The sequence below is a fragment of the Lethenteron reissneri genome, chromosome 60, assembly GCF_015708825.2.
Source record: "Lethenteron reissneri isolate LAM-NWPU_2019-01 chromosome 60, ASM1570882v1, whole genome shotgun sequence".
NCBI lineage: Eukaryota > Metazoa > Chordata > Hyperoartia > Petromyzontiformes > Petromyzontidae > Lethenteron > Lethenteron reissneri.
Window position 1 is genome coordinate 8,712,628 of NC_083838.1, and position 13,257 is coordinate 8,725,884.

At 53.0% G+C, this 13,257-nt stretch overlaps 1 protein-coding gene across 1 annotated transcript; it reads right to left on the reverse strand.

The window, feature by feature from the left end:
* Nucleotides 1-7,395: 7,395 nt before the first annotated feature.
* LOC133357992 (interleukin-17C-like) lies at nt 7,396-11,913 on the reverse strand. The gene is made up of 3 exons (XM_061576244.1): nt 11,796-11,913; nt 9,733-10,169; nt 7,396-9,567 (listed from the first exon to the last, which is right to left on the reverse strand). Exons 1-3 carry the CDS (start codon nt 11,808-11,810, stop codon nt 9,324-9,326), a joined length of 696 nt encoding a protein of 231 aa, XP_061432228.1. The 5' UTR covers nt 11,811-11,913; the 3' UTR covers nt 7,396-9,323.
* Nucleotides 11,914-13,257: the final 1,344 nt, after the last annotated feature.

Sequence of the window (13,257 nt, forward strand, 5' to 3'; positions counted from 1 at the left end):
TTCTTCACGTTCTGCAGATGTAGATGCCACTGGTTCTTCACGTTCTTCATATGTAGACGCCACTGGATCTTCACGTTCTGCAGATGTAGATGCCACTGGTTCTTCACGTTCTTCAGATGTAGACGCCACTGGATCTTCACGTTCTGCAGATGTAGACGCCACTGCGTCTTCACGTTCTACATATGTAGACGCTACTAGATCTTCACGTTATGCAGATGACATCAGCGCCATCTATTGGGCGGCGGTTGAACTTACAACTCTGAAACTGATCTTCGAGAGAGGTTTGGTCGTATCTCTGTAACTTCGGAAGTCGAGGAGTACATCCTAAACACCTCTCTGTGCTCATCTTGGTCATGGGCTGACGTATGGCCATACTTCACCACGTTTGTCACTGCGAGTTGGTGAAGGCTGAGGCGGGGGGGCGGGGGTTTACTAACTGGTTGAGATATCAATTGTCACTAATGTTAGCCGAGGCCGGGAATTCACGATTCGGATCACCCAGATCACAGTGCACAGTGATGCTAAGGGGCTGTCCATAAATGACGTCACGTCCCTGGGGGGGGGGGTGAGAAATGTGACGTCACATAAAAATACGCAACTTTAAATAAATATAGACAACACGTTCTACTTTATCAAATATATTTTTAATAAATGTTTTCTCCTCCAACATCAGAGTGTAGCGGCACATTAAATACGCACTACAATGACAACAGTTTAAAGCGATTTGAAGCATGTTTTATATTCTTTTTTGGGGGGTGGGCAGATCTTTGTGACGTCATATTTGAGGGGGGGTTTTACTTTTTGTGACGCCGTGTGACGAGGGGGGGGTCAAAAATCGTCCAAAATCGCGTGACGTCATTTATGGACGGCACATAAGATGATGCCAAACACGTTGTATGGCATGTACACGAAAACACGGGGAATGGCTTTAAAAGATAGATAATCTCCGATAGATGTGATGCCATCGGTTCTTCATGTTCTCCAGATGTAGATGCCACTGGTTCTTCATATTCTGCAGATGTAGATTCCACTGGTTCTTCATGTTCTGCAGATGTAGATGCCACTGGTTCTTCATATTCTACAGATGTAGATGCAACTGGTTCTTCATGTTCTGCAGATGTAGATGCCACTGGTTCTTCATATTCTGCAGATGTAGATTCCACTGGTTCTTCACGTTCTACAGATGTAGATGCCACTGGTTCTTTACGTTCTGCAGATGTAAATGCCACTGGTTCTTCATGTTCTACAGATGTAGATACCACTGATTCTTCACGTTCTGCAGATGTAGATGCCACTGGTTCTTTACGTTCTGCAGATGTAAATGCCACTGGTTCTTTACGTTCTGCAGATGTAAATGCCACTGGTTCTTCATGTTCTACAGATGTAGATGCCACTGGTTCTTCATATTCTGCAGATGTAGATTCCACTGGTTCTTCGCGTTCTGCAGATGTAGATGCCGCTGGTTCTTCACGTTCTACAGATGTAGACGCCACTGCGTCTTCATGTTCTGCAGATGACATCAGCGCCATCTATTGGGTGGCGGTTGAACTTACAACTCTGCAACTGATCTTTGAGAGAGGTTTGGTCGTATCTCTGTAACTTCGTAAGTCGAGGATTCACTCCTAAACACCTCTCTGGTCATGGGCTGACGTATGGCCATACTTCACCACGTTTGTCACTGCAAGTTGGTGAAGGCTTTGGCGGGGGGGGGCGAGGGTTTACTAACTGGTTGAGATATAAATTGTCACTAATGTTAGCCGAGGCCGGGAATTCACGATTCGGATCATCCGGATCACAGTGCACAGTGCTGCTAAAAGACCATCTATAAATGACGTCACGCACCTAGGGGGGGGGGGGGTTGAGAAATGTGACGTCACATCAAAATGCGCAACTTTAAATAAATATAGACAACACGTTCTACTTAATTGAATATACGTTTTAATAAATATTTTCTCCTACAACATCAGAGTACAGCGCCACATTAAATACGCACTACAATGACAACAGTTTAAAGCGATTTGAAGCATGTTTTATATTCTTTTTTGGGGTGTGGGCAGATCTTTGTGACGTCATATTTGAGGGGGGGTTGACTTTATGTGACGCCGTGTGACGAGGGGGGGGGGGTTCAAAAATCGTCCAAAATCGCGTGACGTCATTTATGGACGGCCCCTAAGATGATACCAAACACGTTGTATGGCATGTACACGAAAACACGGGGAATGGCTTTAAAAGATAGATAATCTCCGATAGATGTGATGTCATCGGTTATTCATGTTCTGCAGATTTACATGCCACTGGTTCTTCATGTTCTTCAGATTAAGATGCAGCTGGTTCTTTACATTCTGCAGATGTAGATGCCACTGGTACTTCACGTTCAGCAGATGTAGATACCACTGGTTCTTCACGTTCTGCAGATGTAGATGCCACTGGTTCTTTACGTTCTGCAGATGTAAATGCCACTGGTTCTTCAAGTTCTACAGATGAAGATGCAACTGGTTCTTCATGTTCTGTAGATGTAGATGCCACTGGTTCTTCATGTTCTGCAGATGTAGATGCCACTGGCTCTTCAAGTTCTACAGATGAAGATGCCACTGGTTATTCATGTTCTATAGATGTAGATGCCACTGGTTCTTCATGTTCTGCAGATGTAGATGCCACTGGTTCTTCGCGTTCTGCAGATGTAGATGCCACTGGTTCTTCACGTTCTACAGATGTAGACGCCACTGCGTCTTCATGTTCTGCAGATGACATCAGCGCCATCTATTGGGCGGCGGTTGAACTTACAACTCTGCAACTGATCTTTGAGAGAGGTTTGGTCGTATCTCTGTAACTTCGTAAGTCGAGGATTCCCTCCTAAACACCTCTCTGGTCATGGGGTGACGTATGGCCATACTTCACCACGTTTGTCACTGCGAGTTGGTGAAGGCTGTGGCGGGGGGGGGCGAGGGTTTACTAACTGGTTGAGATATCAATTTCCACTAATGTTAGCTGAGGCCGGGAATTCACAATTCGGATCATCTGGATCACAGTGCACAGTGCTGCTAAAAGACCATCTATAAATGACGTCACACACCTAGGGGGGGGTTGAGAAATGTGACGTCACATCAAAATGCGCAACTTTAAATAAATATAGACAACACGTTCTACTTAATTGAATATTCTTTTTAATAAATATTTTCTCCTACAACATCAGAGTACATCGCCACATTAAATACGCACTACAATGACAACAGTTTAAAGCGATTTGAAGCATTTTTTATATTGGCGGGGGGCAGATCTTTGTGACGTCATGTTTGAGGGGGGGTTGATTTTTTGTGACGCCGTTTGACGAGGGGGGGGGTAAAAAATCGTTCACAATCGCGTGACGTCATTTATGGATGGCTCCTAAGATGATGCCAAACACGTTGTTTGGCATGTACACTAAAACACGGGGAATGGCTTTAAAAGATAGATAATCTCCGATAGATGTGATGCCTTCGGTTCTTCATGTTCTGCAGATTTATATGCCACTGGTTCTTCATGTTCTGCAGATGTAGATGCCACTGGTTCTTCACGTTGTGCAGATTTAGATGCCACTGGTTCTTCATGTTCTGTAGATGTAGATGCCACTGGTTCTTCACGTTCTGCAGATGTAAATGCCACTGGTTCTTCACGTTCAGCAGATTAAGATGCGGCTGGTTCTTTACATTCTGCAGATGTAGATGCCACTGGTTCTTCAAGTTCTACAGATGTAGATGCCACTGGTTCTTTACGTTCTACAGATGTCACTGGTTTTTCAAGTTCTACAGATGTAGATGCCACTCGTCCTTCACGTTCTGCAGATGTAGATGCCACTGGTTCTTCATGTTCTGCAGAAGGAGATGCCACTGGTTCTTCACGTTCTGTAGATGTAGATGCCACTGGTTTTACACTTTCTGTAGATGTAAATGCCACTGGTTCTTCGTGTTCTACATATGTACAGTGAGGGAAAAAAGTATTTGATCCCCTGCTGATTTTGTACGTTTGCCCACTGACAAAGAAATGATCAGTCTATTATTCTCTTCCACGTCGCGACGAGCATCTCGGAGCGAGGCGGAAGCGCCCCGTGCTGGACACGAGGCAGGGACGTGGTGGAGGGTCTGGGTGGATTGAAAACAAAAAAACTTTCGCCGTTGTTTCAAGCGTCGGTCCGGAAGATCCGACAGAACCCGGTGATCTGTTTTGGGATTTCAGGTTCAGTGAGCGAACCGGAATCAGAATATTTACAGACTGCAGGAGGAATCCGATGAGCTATGAAGCTTTTTAATCAACAGATGTCCAGTAGGGGCACGGGGTAAGAGCGTCACAACAACAAACAGTGACACAAACACGATATGAGTGCAAAGTCCAATAAAGGTAAACAAACCACACACAAACATAAATAAATACAACAACTAAACCATCCCCATCCTAACCAGACAAAGCCCACTGAGGCATCAACTGAATTGTTCAGAAGTGACCTGGCCACAAATGATAGCTCAACAAAATGGCACCATCATTTGAACATTCAGAGCTGCAAAACAACCGAAATACGTCTGAACGCGAGTTTTTAAATGTGGAGGGGAAACCCGGAGGGACTCGGAGACAAAAATCCACGCGACCACGGGGAGAGAGACACGCAGAGTCCAAATACACAGCAGGCGTCAGGGTCGGGATCTAACCCAGGACCTCCTGCACACCAGGCGAGGTAGTTAACATCTCCTAGCCACCGTGATGATGATGAGAGAGGGACACGCAGACTTCAAATATACAGCAGGCATCAGGGTCGGAATCGAACCCACGACCTCCTGTATACCGGGCGAGGTAGTCAACATCTCCTTGCCACCGTGATGATGATGAGAGAGACACGCAGACTCCAAATATACAGCAGCAGGCGTCAAGGTCGGGATCTAACCCACGACCTCCTGCATACCAGGCGAGGGAGTGAACATCTCACCACCGTGGTGCCCCATTAAATCAACCACCTCACAGTATCGCGGGCAACTTCCACGGACATCATCCCAGTTGTTGGATCCTTGTCGACTCGTGGAGATGTGGGTATTGGACTTCAGTGGACAAAGAGCTTGGTGGCTCGTCGGATTTCTCCGGGATAAAATAGAGATTCTGATCCTGTTATGTCCCCCAGCCACCCATTTTCCTCTCGCACGCCCAACTCTCGCAAGGGGTTGGTGCATCACTCGGGAGAGGGGGATGGGGCGAACGTGAAACTCATGAGAGTCGGTCAGGGGGTGGCAGCGTAGCTTGTGGGTCTGCGGCGTCGTCTGTGATCGTCGGATTCTGTGAGCGCACACGCGCGGATTCTCCATCTGGATTCTCTGTTTTCCTCTGACTCGTCACAAACAAAAACCAAAAAACCCCGCTCCCTTCAACCGGGACCAGACGTTCTAAACAACGCTTCCAAATCCTCCCATTAGCGGTGAAGTATGGTCAGACAGCACGTGGTGCGCGCGACCATACTTCAGGTGTTGACCGAGAGAGAGAGAGATGGAAAGCGATCGATCAAAAGCGATCGATCCATTGAGAGATGGAGAGCGATCGATACATCGAGAGATGGAAAGTGATCAATCCATTGAGAGATGGAGAGTGATCGATCCATCGAGAGATGGAAAGCAATCGATCAAAAGCGATCAATCCCTCAAGAGATGGAAAGTGATCGATCCATCGAGAGATGGAAAGCGATCGATCCATCGAGAGATGGAAAGCGATCGATCCATCGAGAGAAGGGAAAGCGATCGATCCATCGAGAGATGGAAAGTGATCGATACATCGAGAGATGGAAAGCGATCGATCCATCGAGAGATGGAAATCAATCGATCCATCCTCGACCCTCGTCGCCCATTTCTGATCGCTCGCGCGCTCGATTTGTGTCCGGGGGCTGTCGGCGTGAGAGAGTCGGGGGGGGGGGGGGGGGATGAGTGGTGGCACAGCGGTTAGCGTGCGCCGCGCTACGCTACCCGGCGACCCAAGTTTCAAATGTCCGCTCACGGCCACCAACACCGGTGACGAATATCTGGGCAGGTCGATGGGCCTCCCCTAGGTCGACTCGGCCTCAAATGAGTACGTGTAAATATCACCACTCGGGGAGACAAAGGCGGCCGGGATGGACGTGCCGGCCTCCATAGGTGCTGCCACTCGCTAACAGCACTTGGCTCAGCAGTCCGTTGAGGCTATGCGTGGGGGATCTTCGTCCGTGTGTGTTTCTGTGTCTCTGTGGGTCCGAATCCTGACGCGCTCATTCCAAGCAGCAGCAGCAGCTCCAAACATCGGGAGGGTAAACAAAAAGTATGTTTTTTTCTTTTTTTATTAACATTCTTTTTTAAAACGTGTAAAAAAAATCACGACGGCCGGTCTCGCCAAGACGTCTCACGTTCTCGCTTCATATCGAATAATAAGTTACCGCGCGAAAAGCTTCAGCAAGCTTACAACAACAACAAAATCAACGAGCTCTCCTGTAGACCCGCCCACATGGGCGTTTGTCCGCGTTCCACAAACACGAAAAATCTCGTTTTAACGCAGTTTTAATATAAAATACACAAATGACAGCCTCACTTCAAAGAAGAGATACTCAATACCGCAATAGTAGGATGTCACGTGAACCGCATCGACCACGATTAAACGTTTCCGAATTCAAAGCTGTCAAACCCGCACGGTTTATCCGAATTCTTGTGCGGGGGAAATCGAGCAAAAATAAATAAATCCACGTTCATCTATTTGTTTGCGTTTCTCCCTCGCGATGGGACTTTGTAGGATAAACGTCGAGATGGTTTATAAGGGCACGGGGTGACTAATCAGGTGCGATTTGGTCCGCAATAAGGTAGGGCGCCGGATAAGGGCTCGACAGCTCAACTGAATGAGCCCGCAGTTTGAGCTCTGGTCGATGAAGCCACGCAAGGGAAGTGCTCCCCCGTGTGGCCTCTGACAGACTGCTGGGGGCAAGTGCTGCTCGTAGCGAGCAGCAGCACCCTATGAAAGCCACCACTGCGGAACACGAAACTGCCGGCCCACTTCAAGCTCCCGTAATCGTGGACGATGCGGTTCCCGAACACACTCGTGTGTGTGTGTGTGTGTACATATATATGCGGTAACATATTACCATACAATTATTTTTGTAATAAATGCCAAAGGCATTTCAGGTCTCACCTCTCAGGGGTTGGGACTCTTCCCAACCCCTGCGGCATAGCTCCGAAAGGAGCCAAACTCTACGACACGCACCTCCGAGATGCTCCAGGCGGTACTGATCGCCCATCGGGGTGGCCAAATAATCGCGCGCATCACCCCCCCCCCCCATGCCCCCCCCCCCCTCCTCGATCAGCACCAGCGGTCACGTGGGAACCACCGCCGGGCTGCCCCCCCCTCCCCCCACCACTTAGCGCGGGGCCGCCCTCCCACGGTCCAGAGCGTGGCAACCGCGAGCCATCGTTGGTTGCCGCGTGGCAACCGCGAGCCATCGTTGGTTGCCGCGTGGCAACCGCGAGGCGTCGTTGGTTGCCGCGTGGCAACCGCGAGGCGTCGTTGGTTGCCGCGTGGCAACCGCGAGGCGTCGTTGGTTGCCGCGTGGCAACCGCGAGCCATCGTTGGTTGCCGCGTGGCAACCGCGAGCCATCGTTGGTTGCCGCGTGGCAACCGCGAGGCGTCGTTGGTTGCCGCGTGGCAACCGCGAGGCGTCGTTGGTTGCCGCGTGGCAACCGTGAGGCGTCGTTGGTTGCCGCGTGGCAACCGCGAGGCGTCGTTGGTTGCCGCGTGGCAACCGCGAGGCGTCGTTGGTTGCCGCGTGGCAACCGCGAGGCGTCGTTGGTTGCCGCGTGGCAACCGCGAGGCGTCGTTGGTTGCCGCGTGGCAACCGTGAGGCGTCGTTGGTTGCCGCGTGGCAACCGCGAGGCGTCGTTGGTTGCCGCGTGGCAACCGCGAGGCGTCGTTGGTTGCCGCGTGGCAACCGCGAGCCTCGTGGCTGACACGAGGCCTTGACGCCCCGCGCAACCCAAATCAAACCCCCGCTTGCGCGGCGAGTGCTGCCAACTCAGCGATTTTGTTACCGGGGATTAAGCGGCATTTTTCCCCTCTCTATTTGGCAGTGCGCTAACGGCGGCAACAACCGTGAGTGGCCACGATAGGCAGGAGATGTTAGCTACGTCGCCTGGTATGCATGAGGCCGTGGGTTCGATCCCGACCCTGGAGTTTGCGGTGTCTCTCTCCGGGCCCCTCCAGTTTTCCCCTCCACATTTGGAATCGAAGTCACTCATTTAGAGCATCTGTGCCGCTATATATTTCCACGTGATGGTGATAAGCCCACTTCATTGAGCTATCATTTGTGGCCAGGCCTCTTCTGAAAAGGAACCAGATGGCTCAGTAGTGGGTCATACCTGGTGGAATAAAATAAAAAGTTTAGTTTTTTTTTAGTTGTCTGCGACTCAACGTCGTTGGTGGCCTTTGACCGAAATATTTTTTTTCTGCTCTTTGAACCCACGCCGGCACTTCCATCTCTGCACTCCCGAGCAAGGTTCGACATTTAAGCCGAGAGAGGGAGGGAGCTTTGCTGCCGATAACCAACGAGGCCAAAGTCGACCTGGCAGCCAAGAGCTATTTGCGTTGTTGAGTCTACGTGCCTTTCCCCTGTGCAATACGCACGCCGATTCCCCTCCCCACTTAGTCCAATAGATTGATATAAAATATATAAATAAAATACATAAATTAACGCGCGCACCGAATCACCGTCAAATAATTTACCGAAACCGTCTTTTTTCCACGGGCATATAAATAAAATAAATAGGTCAATAAATACATCGACAACATACGTTAACGTTAAATAAAACAGCGCCAATAAATAATCGCGCAAGTTCGCGCGTCGGTCATTTAACCGACGCGCCCCGCCACGGAGGGTCACAGTCGTGGTCATCGCTGGCAGGTAGCTAAGCCGGCCATTGCGGTTGGTCGCAGCCAACGCGCAGGAGTTGCCAGGGTGCAGCGGGAAGCAAAGCAGCGTGAGCAGCGGAGCTGCATTCTAGCACCGAGCGCTTTTGCCGCAATGCGGCCATGAAATTTCAAGTAGATTTTGGTGCACACGTTGTGAAATAACGAGCGCCTCGTGCCAATCCAACTGCCGGAGGAAACGAATACATTATGAATCTCTTACATTAAATAAGTTGCGCATTTACCGTGGCGTGCCGAGCTGCGACGCGACGCTGGCACGCTTAGCCTCGCGGGAGCCGGCGTCGACCGAACGACGACTCGGTGCAACCGAGTGCGACGTCGGTAACGCGGTGCCACCGCCGCCGCCGTGACGTCGACGCGCTGTAGCAAGCCGCCCGCTAGCCCCAGTAGGCGGGCCGCACACACACGCAGGCCACGGGCACGCGCAGGTACACGTGCGCGTAGGTGTACGTGCCGGGCCGTTGCGGGCACGGCGTGCGGCGCAGGAAGCGCACCGTCTGCTCCACGAGGTGCGAGTTGACTTCGGTCGTTTCGAGGCCGCTCCGCGGGTCCAGGCACCCGTCGCAGAGGCAATGGGCCTCGGCGTAGCGTGATGGCAGCAGGTCCGGGTTCTCCACGATCCTGCCACAGCGGGAAGGAGGAGGGGGAGAGGCAGAAACGTCGCCGTTAGTCTTACCGCCGTTGTCGAGGCGGAGAGCCGACACCGCGAACGTTATTTGCGTTTGTCGTCGTTATTGTTGTCGCACGCGTGGCTTGTGTGCACACGCGTGGCCACGCTCGCCTCACCTGTACGACCACGGCGAGATGGAGCGGCTGGAGACGTCCTCGGCACGCCCGCTCGCGTCGCGGTGTGCCGGCGCCCCCCGGTTGAAGACGGGGCAGCCCTGCGCCGGGCCGCCGCTGTGTCGAGCATGACGCCGCGGAGTCGCACTCCCCAGGCGGTCGAGTTCATTGGCGATGGCCACGGGATCGAGGTGGTGACCTCCGTGGAGAGCGTGCCGCCCCGAACGGCGTTGCGTGCCGGTGCCGCCCTCCGTCAGGTCCCTCATCATCTTGAGGACGAGCGGCGAGTTGTCCTCCAGGCACTGCTGCTGCTGCCGTTCCCTGGCACCGCCGCGCTTGCCGTCCCGCTGCCTCCCTTTCGGAGCCGCGGATGCCCGCGGGAGGTCGCCTACGACGAGCACCAGCAGCAGGAGCAGCGGCAACCCCAGGGACAGCTTCGCCTGTGAAAGGAGAAGAGGCGACGGCGCTCGTCACGTTGTTCCACGGGGTTCGCGCCGTTGCATTTTCAAGGATCGCACTTCCCCCCCCCCGAGTAAAGTCTTATCTTTGTCAAGTCGAGTTTTGTGGGGGGGTTTTCGTTGTTGTTGGCCGAATCGTTTGCACCATTTTGTAAGCGCCCTTGGCTTATTCAATGACCATCTTATCTCGTGTAGATTTATTTTGCGCCGTATTCCGAGGGGCTTGAAAGACAATTATGAACTTGTACACGAGGTGGTGATGGTGGTCGAGATGAAGAGTGGGGTTATCGTGGAGCTGTCGTCAGCTTCACCGCGCCGGTTGGCGAAGTGCCGGGCCCGTGGCACCGGTCAGGGCATCGCTTGCCACCGAACGTTGGCCGTGGCCGAGAGTCAAACTCAGGCCGCCGGGGTACGGCAAGCGCAGCGAGCGAGCGAGCCGCAAACAAAAACCTCCCAACGCAACGTGCGTAGAGGCGGCCGATAACATTGCTAGTCGCGCCAAAGCAAACTTTAAAGACTCACGACGACATCAACATCATCGTCATCGACCGGCGCATTCTCACGACTCGCTGCCCTGCCCCGCCTGCGGTTCGTCTTGTTGTTGCCGTCACTGTGTTTATACCCCCGGTGACGTCACCGCTCGCTTTGCATGTCGCGCGTCATCGCCAGCCGCCCACCACCCCCACCCCCTGCCCGGCTCCCTCCCTTTCAAAGGGTCCGACGGCTGCCCCGGGGCAGTGCGACCGCCCGTGAGTCGTCACATGCAAAGCAGCCCCAGCTGGGCCCGCGAGCCTCGCGCTCACCCCCCCCCCCCCCCGAAGGGGTTACGACAGACGCGGAAAAGCGAACCGCTCGCTCGGGGAATTCAACGAATTCGCAGCCGCTGGACGAGACGCTGTGGCTCGGGCAGGGAGGGGGCAGCTGTTTGTTGTTATTTTTGTTGTTGAGAATGCGAGGCATCGGACTTCCATCGCTTGTTCCCACCGCGAGTTTGGGGGTGGGGGGGGAGCGTTTTGCCTTCGTTTTGGGGGCAGCGTTGCCGCGTCTTTCTCACTTCTCTTTCCTCGGTTGATGTTTAACTGTTCCCGCATTCACCCCTTGAGCACGGCCGATTTTCTGCTTTATAAATTCCAATTATTATTACTGCTGCTGCTGCTAACTTGCAAGCCACGTCGGTGGGCCGAGGCGCCAACCACAATTCCCCTCGGCCTTGGCTCCCCGACGAGATCGGAGAGCGCTGCCGACACGGGCGGTGCTGACGAGCGAGTCCGCGCACCCAACACGACGCCCCGAGCAGGAACCCCCCGCGGCCCACACTGCCAGTCCCCAGGGCAGCAGTCGGTGGTGGTGGTGGTGGGGGTGGTGCTGGTGATGGTGCTGGTGATAATGGTGCTGGTGGTGGTGCTGATGGTGCTGGTGCTGATGATGGTGTTAATGTTGGTGGTGGTGATGATGGTGCTGGTGGTGGTGCTGATGGTGCTGGTGCTGATGATGGTGTTAATGTTGGTGGTGGTGATGATGGTGCTGGTGGTGATGGGTGGCGGTGGTGATGGTGCTGGTGATGGTGGTGCTAGTGATGGTGGTGCTGGCGCTGGTGATGGTACTTACAGAGTTGAGCTTCATTGTGCGAGACGTTGTTTGTGTTCCAGGCGTAGCTGTTCGAGAGCGATGTGGTCCTGCACAGGTCGACTCTGCTCCTAGTTTGTGTAGCACCCATGGTCAGCCGGCCTCCTTATATATCTGCGAGCCCTTTTGGTCGCTGCATTTATTTATTTATCTGGGAATTTTTTTCTATCTCATGGGGCATGTCCCCGAACTCGTTCCTCCTCCCCCATCGCTGCGCGTGTCATAAAGTTTACCTGGGTCGCTGACGTGGGTGGTAAACACCAGACGGAATTGCCCCCAGACCCCCCCCCCCCACTCTCCCCCACCTTGTGCCTGGCGTTACACGTGGCCCTACCCCCACTCCTCCCCCGACTGCCATCGTCAACCGCGGAGAGGAATGCAGAAGGACGTGATTTGGCAGTGAACCCACCTCCATCTCTCTCGCCGTGTGCGCGCGCGCGTTCGCTTGATGATGAAATACGCTGGCGGAGACGCGTTATCAAATCCACCCCACCACCACCACCCCCCGTGGCTTTAGGCGTTCGCTACGAACGACCGATGCCATCCGTTGACTCGTTTGACCATACTTCACCAATGCCGGTCGGTGCAGCTTTTGGTGAAGTGAACGGGGTTTGGTGGTGGCGGTGGTGGCGGTGGCGGCATTTGGGAACGTTTCAGATTCCATGGGGACATTTTGCCAGTGTCAAAGTATGACAAATAAGGGGTCGGTTTTTACCCTTTCTACCATGTTCAAACACCAAATGGATACATTATTTCAAGGAAACACATCTTATCACCCGTTTCATTTCCAGAGAGGGTCAAACCTATATTTTTTGCCATACTTTCATACTGGCATGACATCGCTGCTCACCCCGAACTATGAATGCTCTGATCCGTGTGGCATTGTCCTTGCACTGGTCGCCTGTTGGCGCTGCTCTCTGGCCCGACACCGGTTGGTGAGACTTGGCCATGAAGAAGGCTGCCGCCTCTGGTGCAGGCCGATCAGTTTCAAGGCCGATGCGAATATCGTCCGAGCGTGTGGCTTGTTTGCGTCTTCGCCGCGGCGTGGCTACTGCGGCCTTGCCGCTGCTGGCGTGAGCCGCTTATTGAGTTCGGCCCCGCACGGCCACCAAAGTTGCGGCGGTGGCTTTGTGATCACTCGACCCCCCCCCCCCCAATTCGTTCCGCTGCGACTGTGCAACACCCAATGGCTGAGCGAGCGAGAGACAGAGCCAGAGAACGTGTGAAATAGAAACAACACGTGAACAGATCGCCTCTCTCTCTCTGTCTCTTTCAAGAGAGAACCATCTCAGCTCCCAGCCTGGCTATCGCTGCAGACATATCTGCACAGATCCCCGTGACGTAAATCGCAAAGAGTAGTGTGGTGTGGGTATGGGGGGACAAACAACAACAAACAACAACAAAGAAGAGGCGAGCGAATGAACCACGTGGCCTAACCGGCTCC

Excerpts from the sequence above, each read along its gene's own strand:
- LOC133357992 (XM_061576244.1), bottom strand. Across the intron at positions 9,568-9,732 it reads ATCTCGCCGTGGTCGTACAG|GATCGTGGAGAACCCGGACC; the intron begins GTGAGGCGAGCG and ends CCGCTGTGGCAG.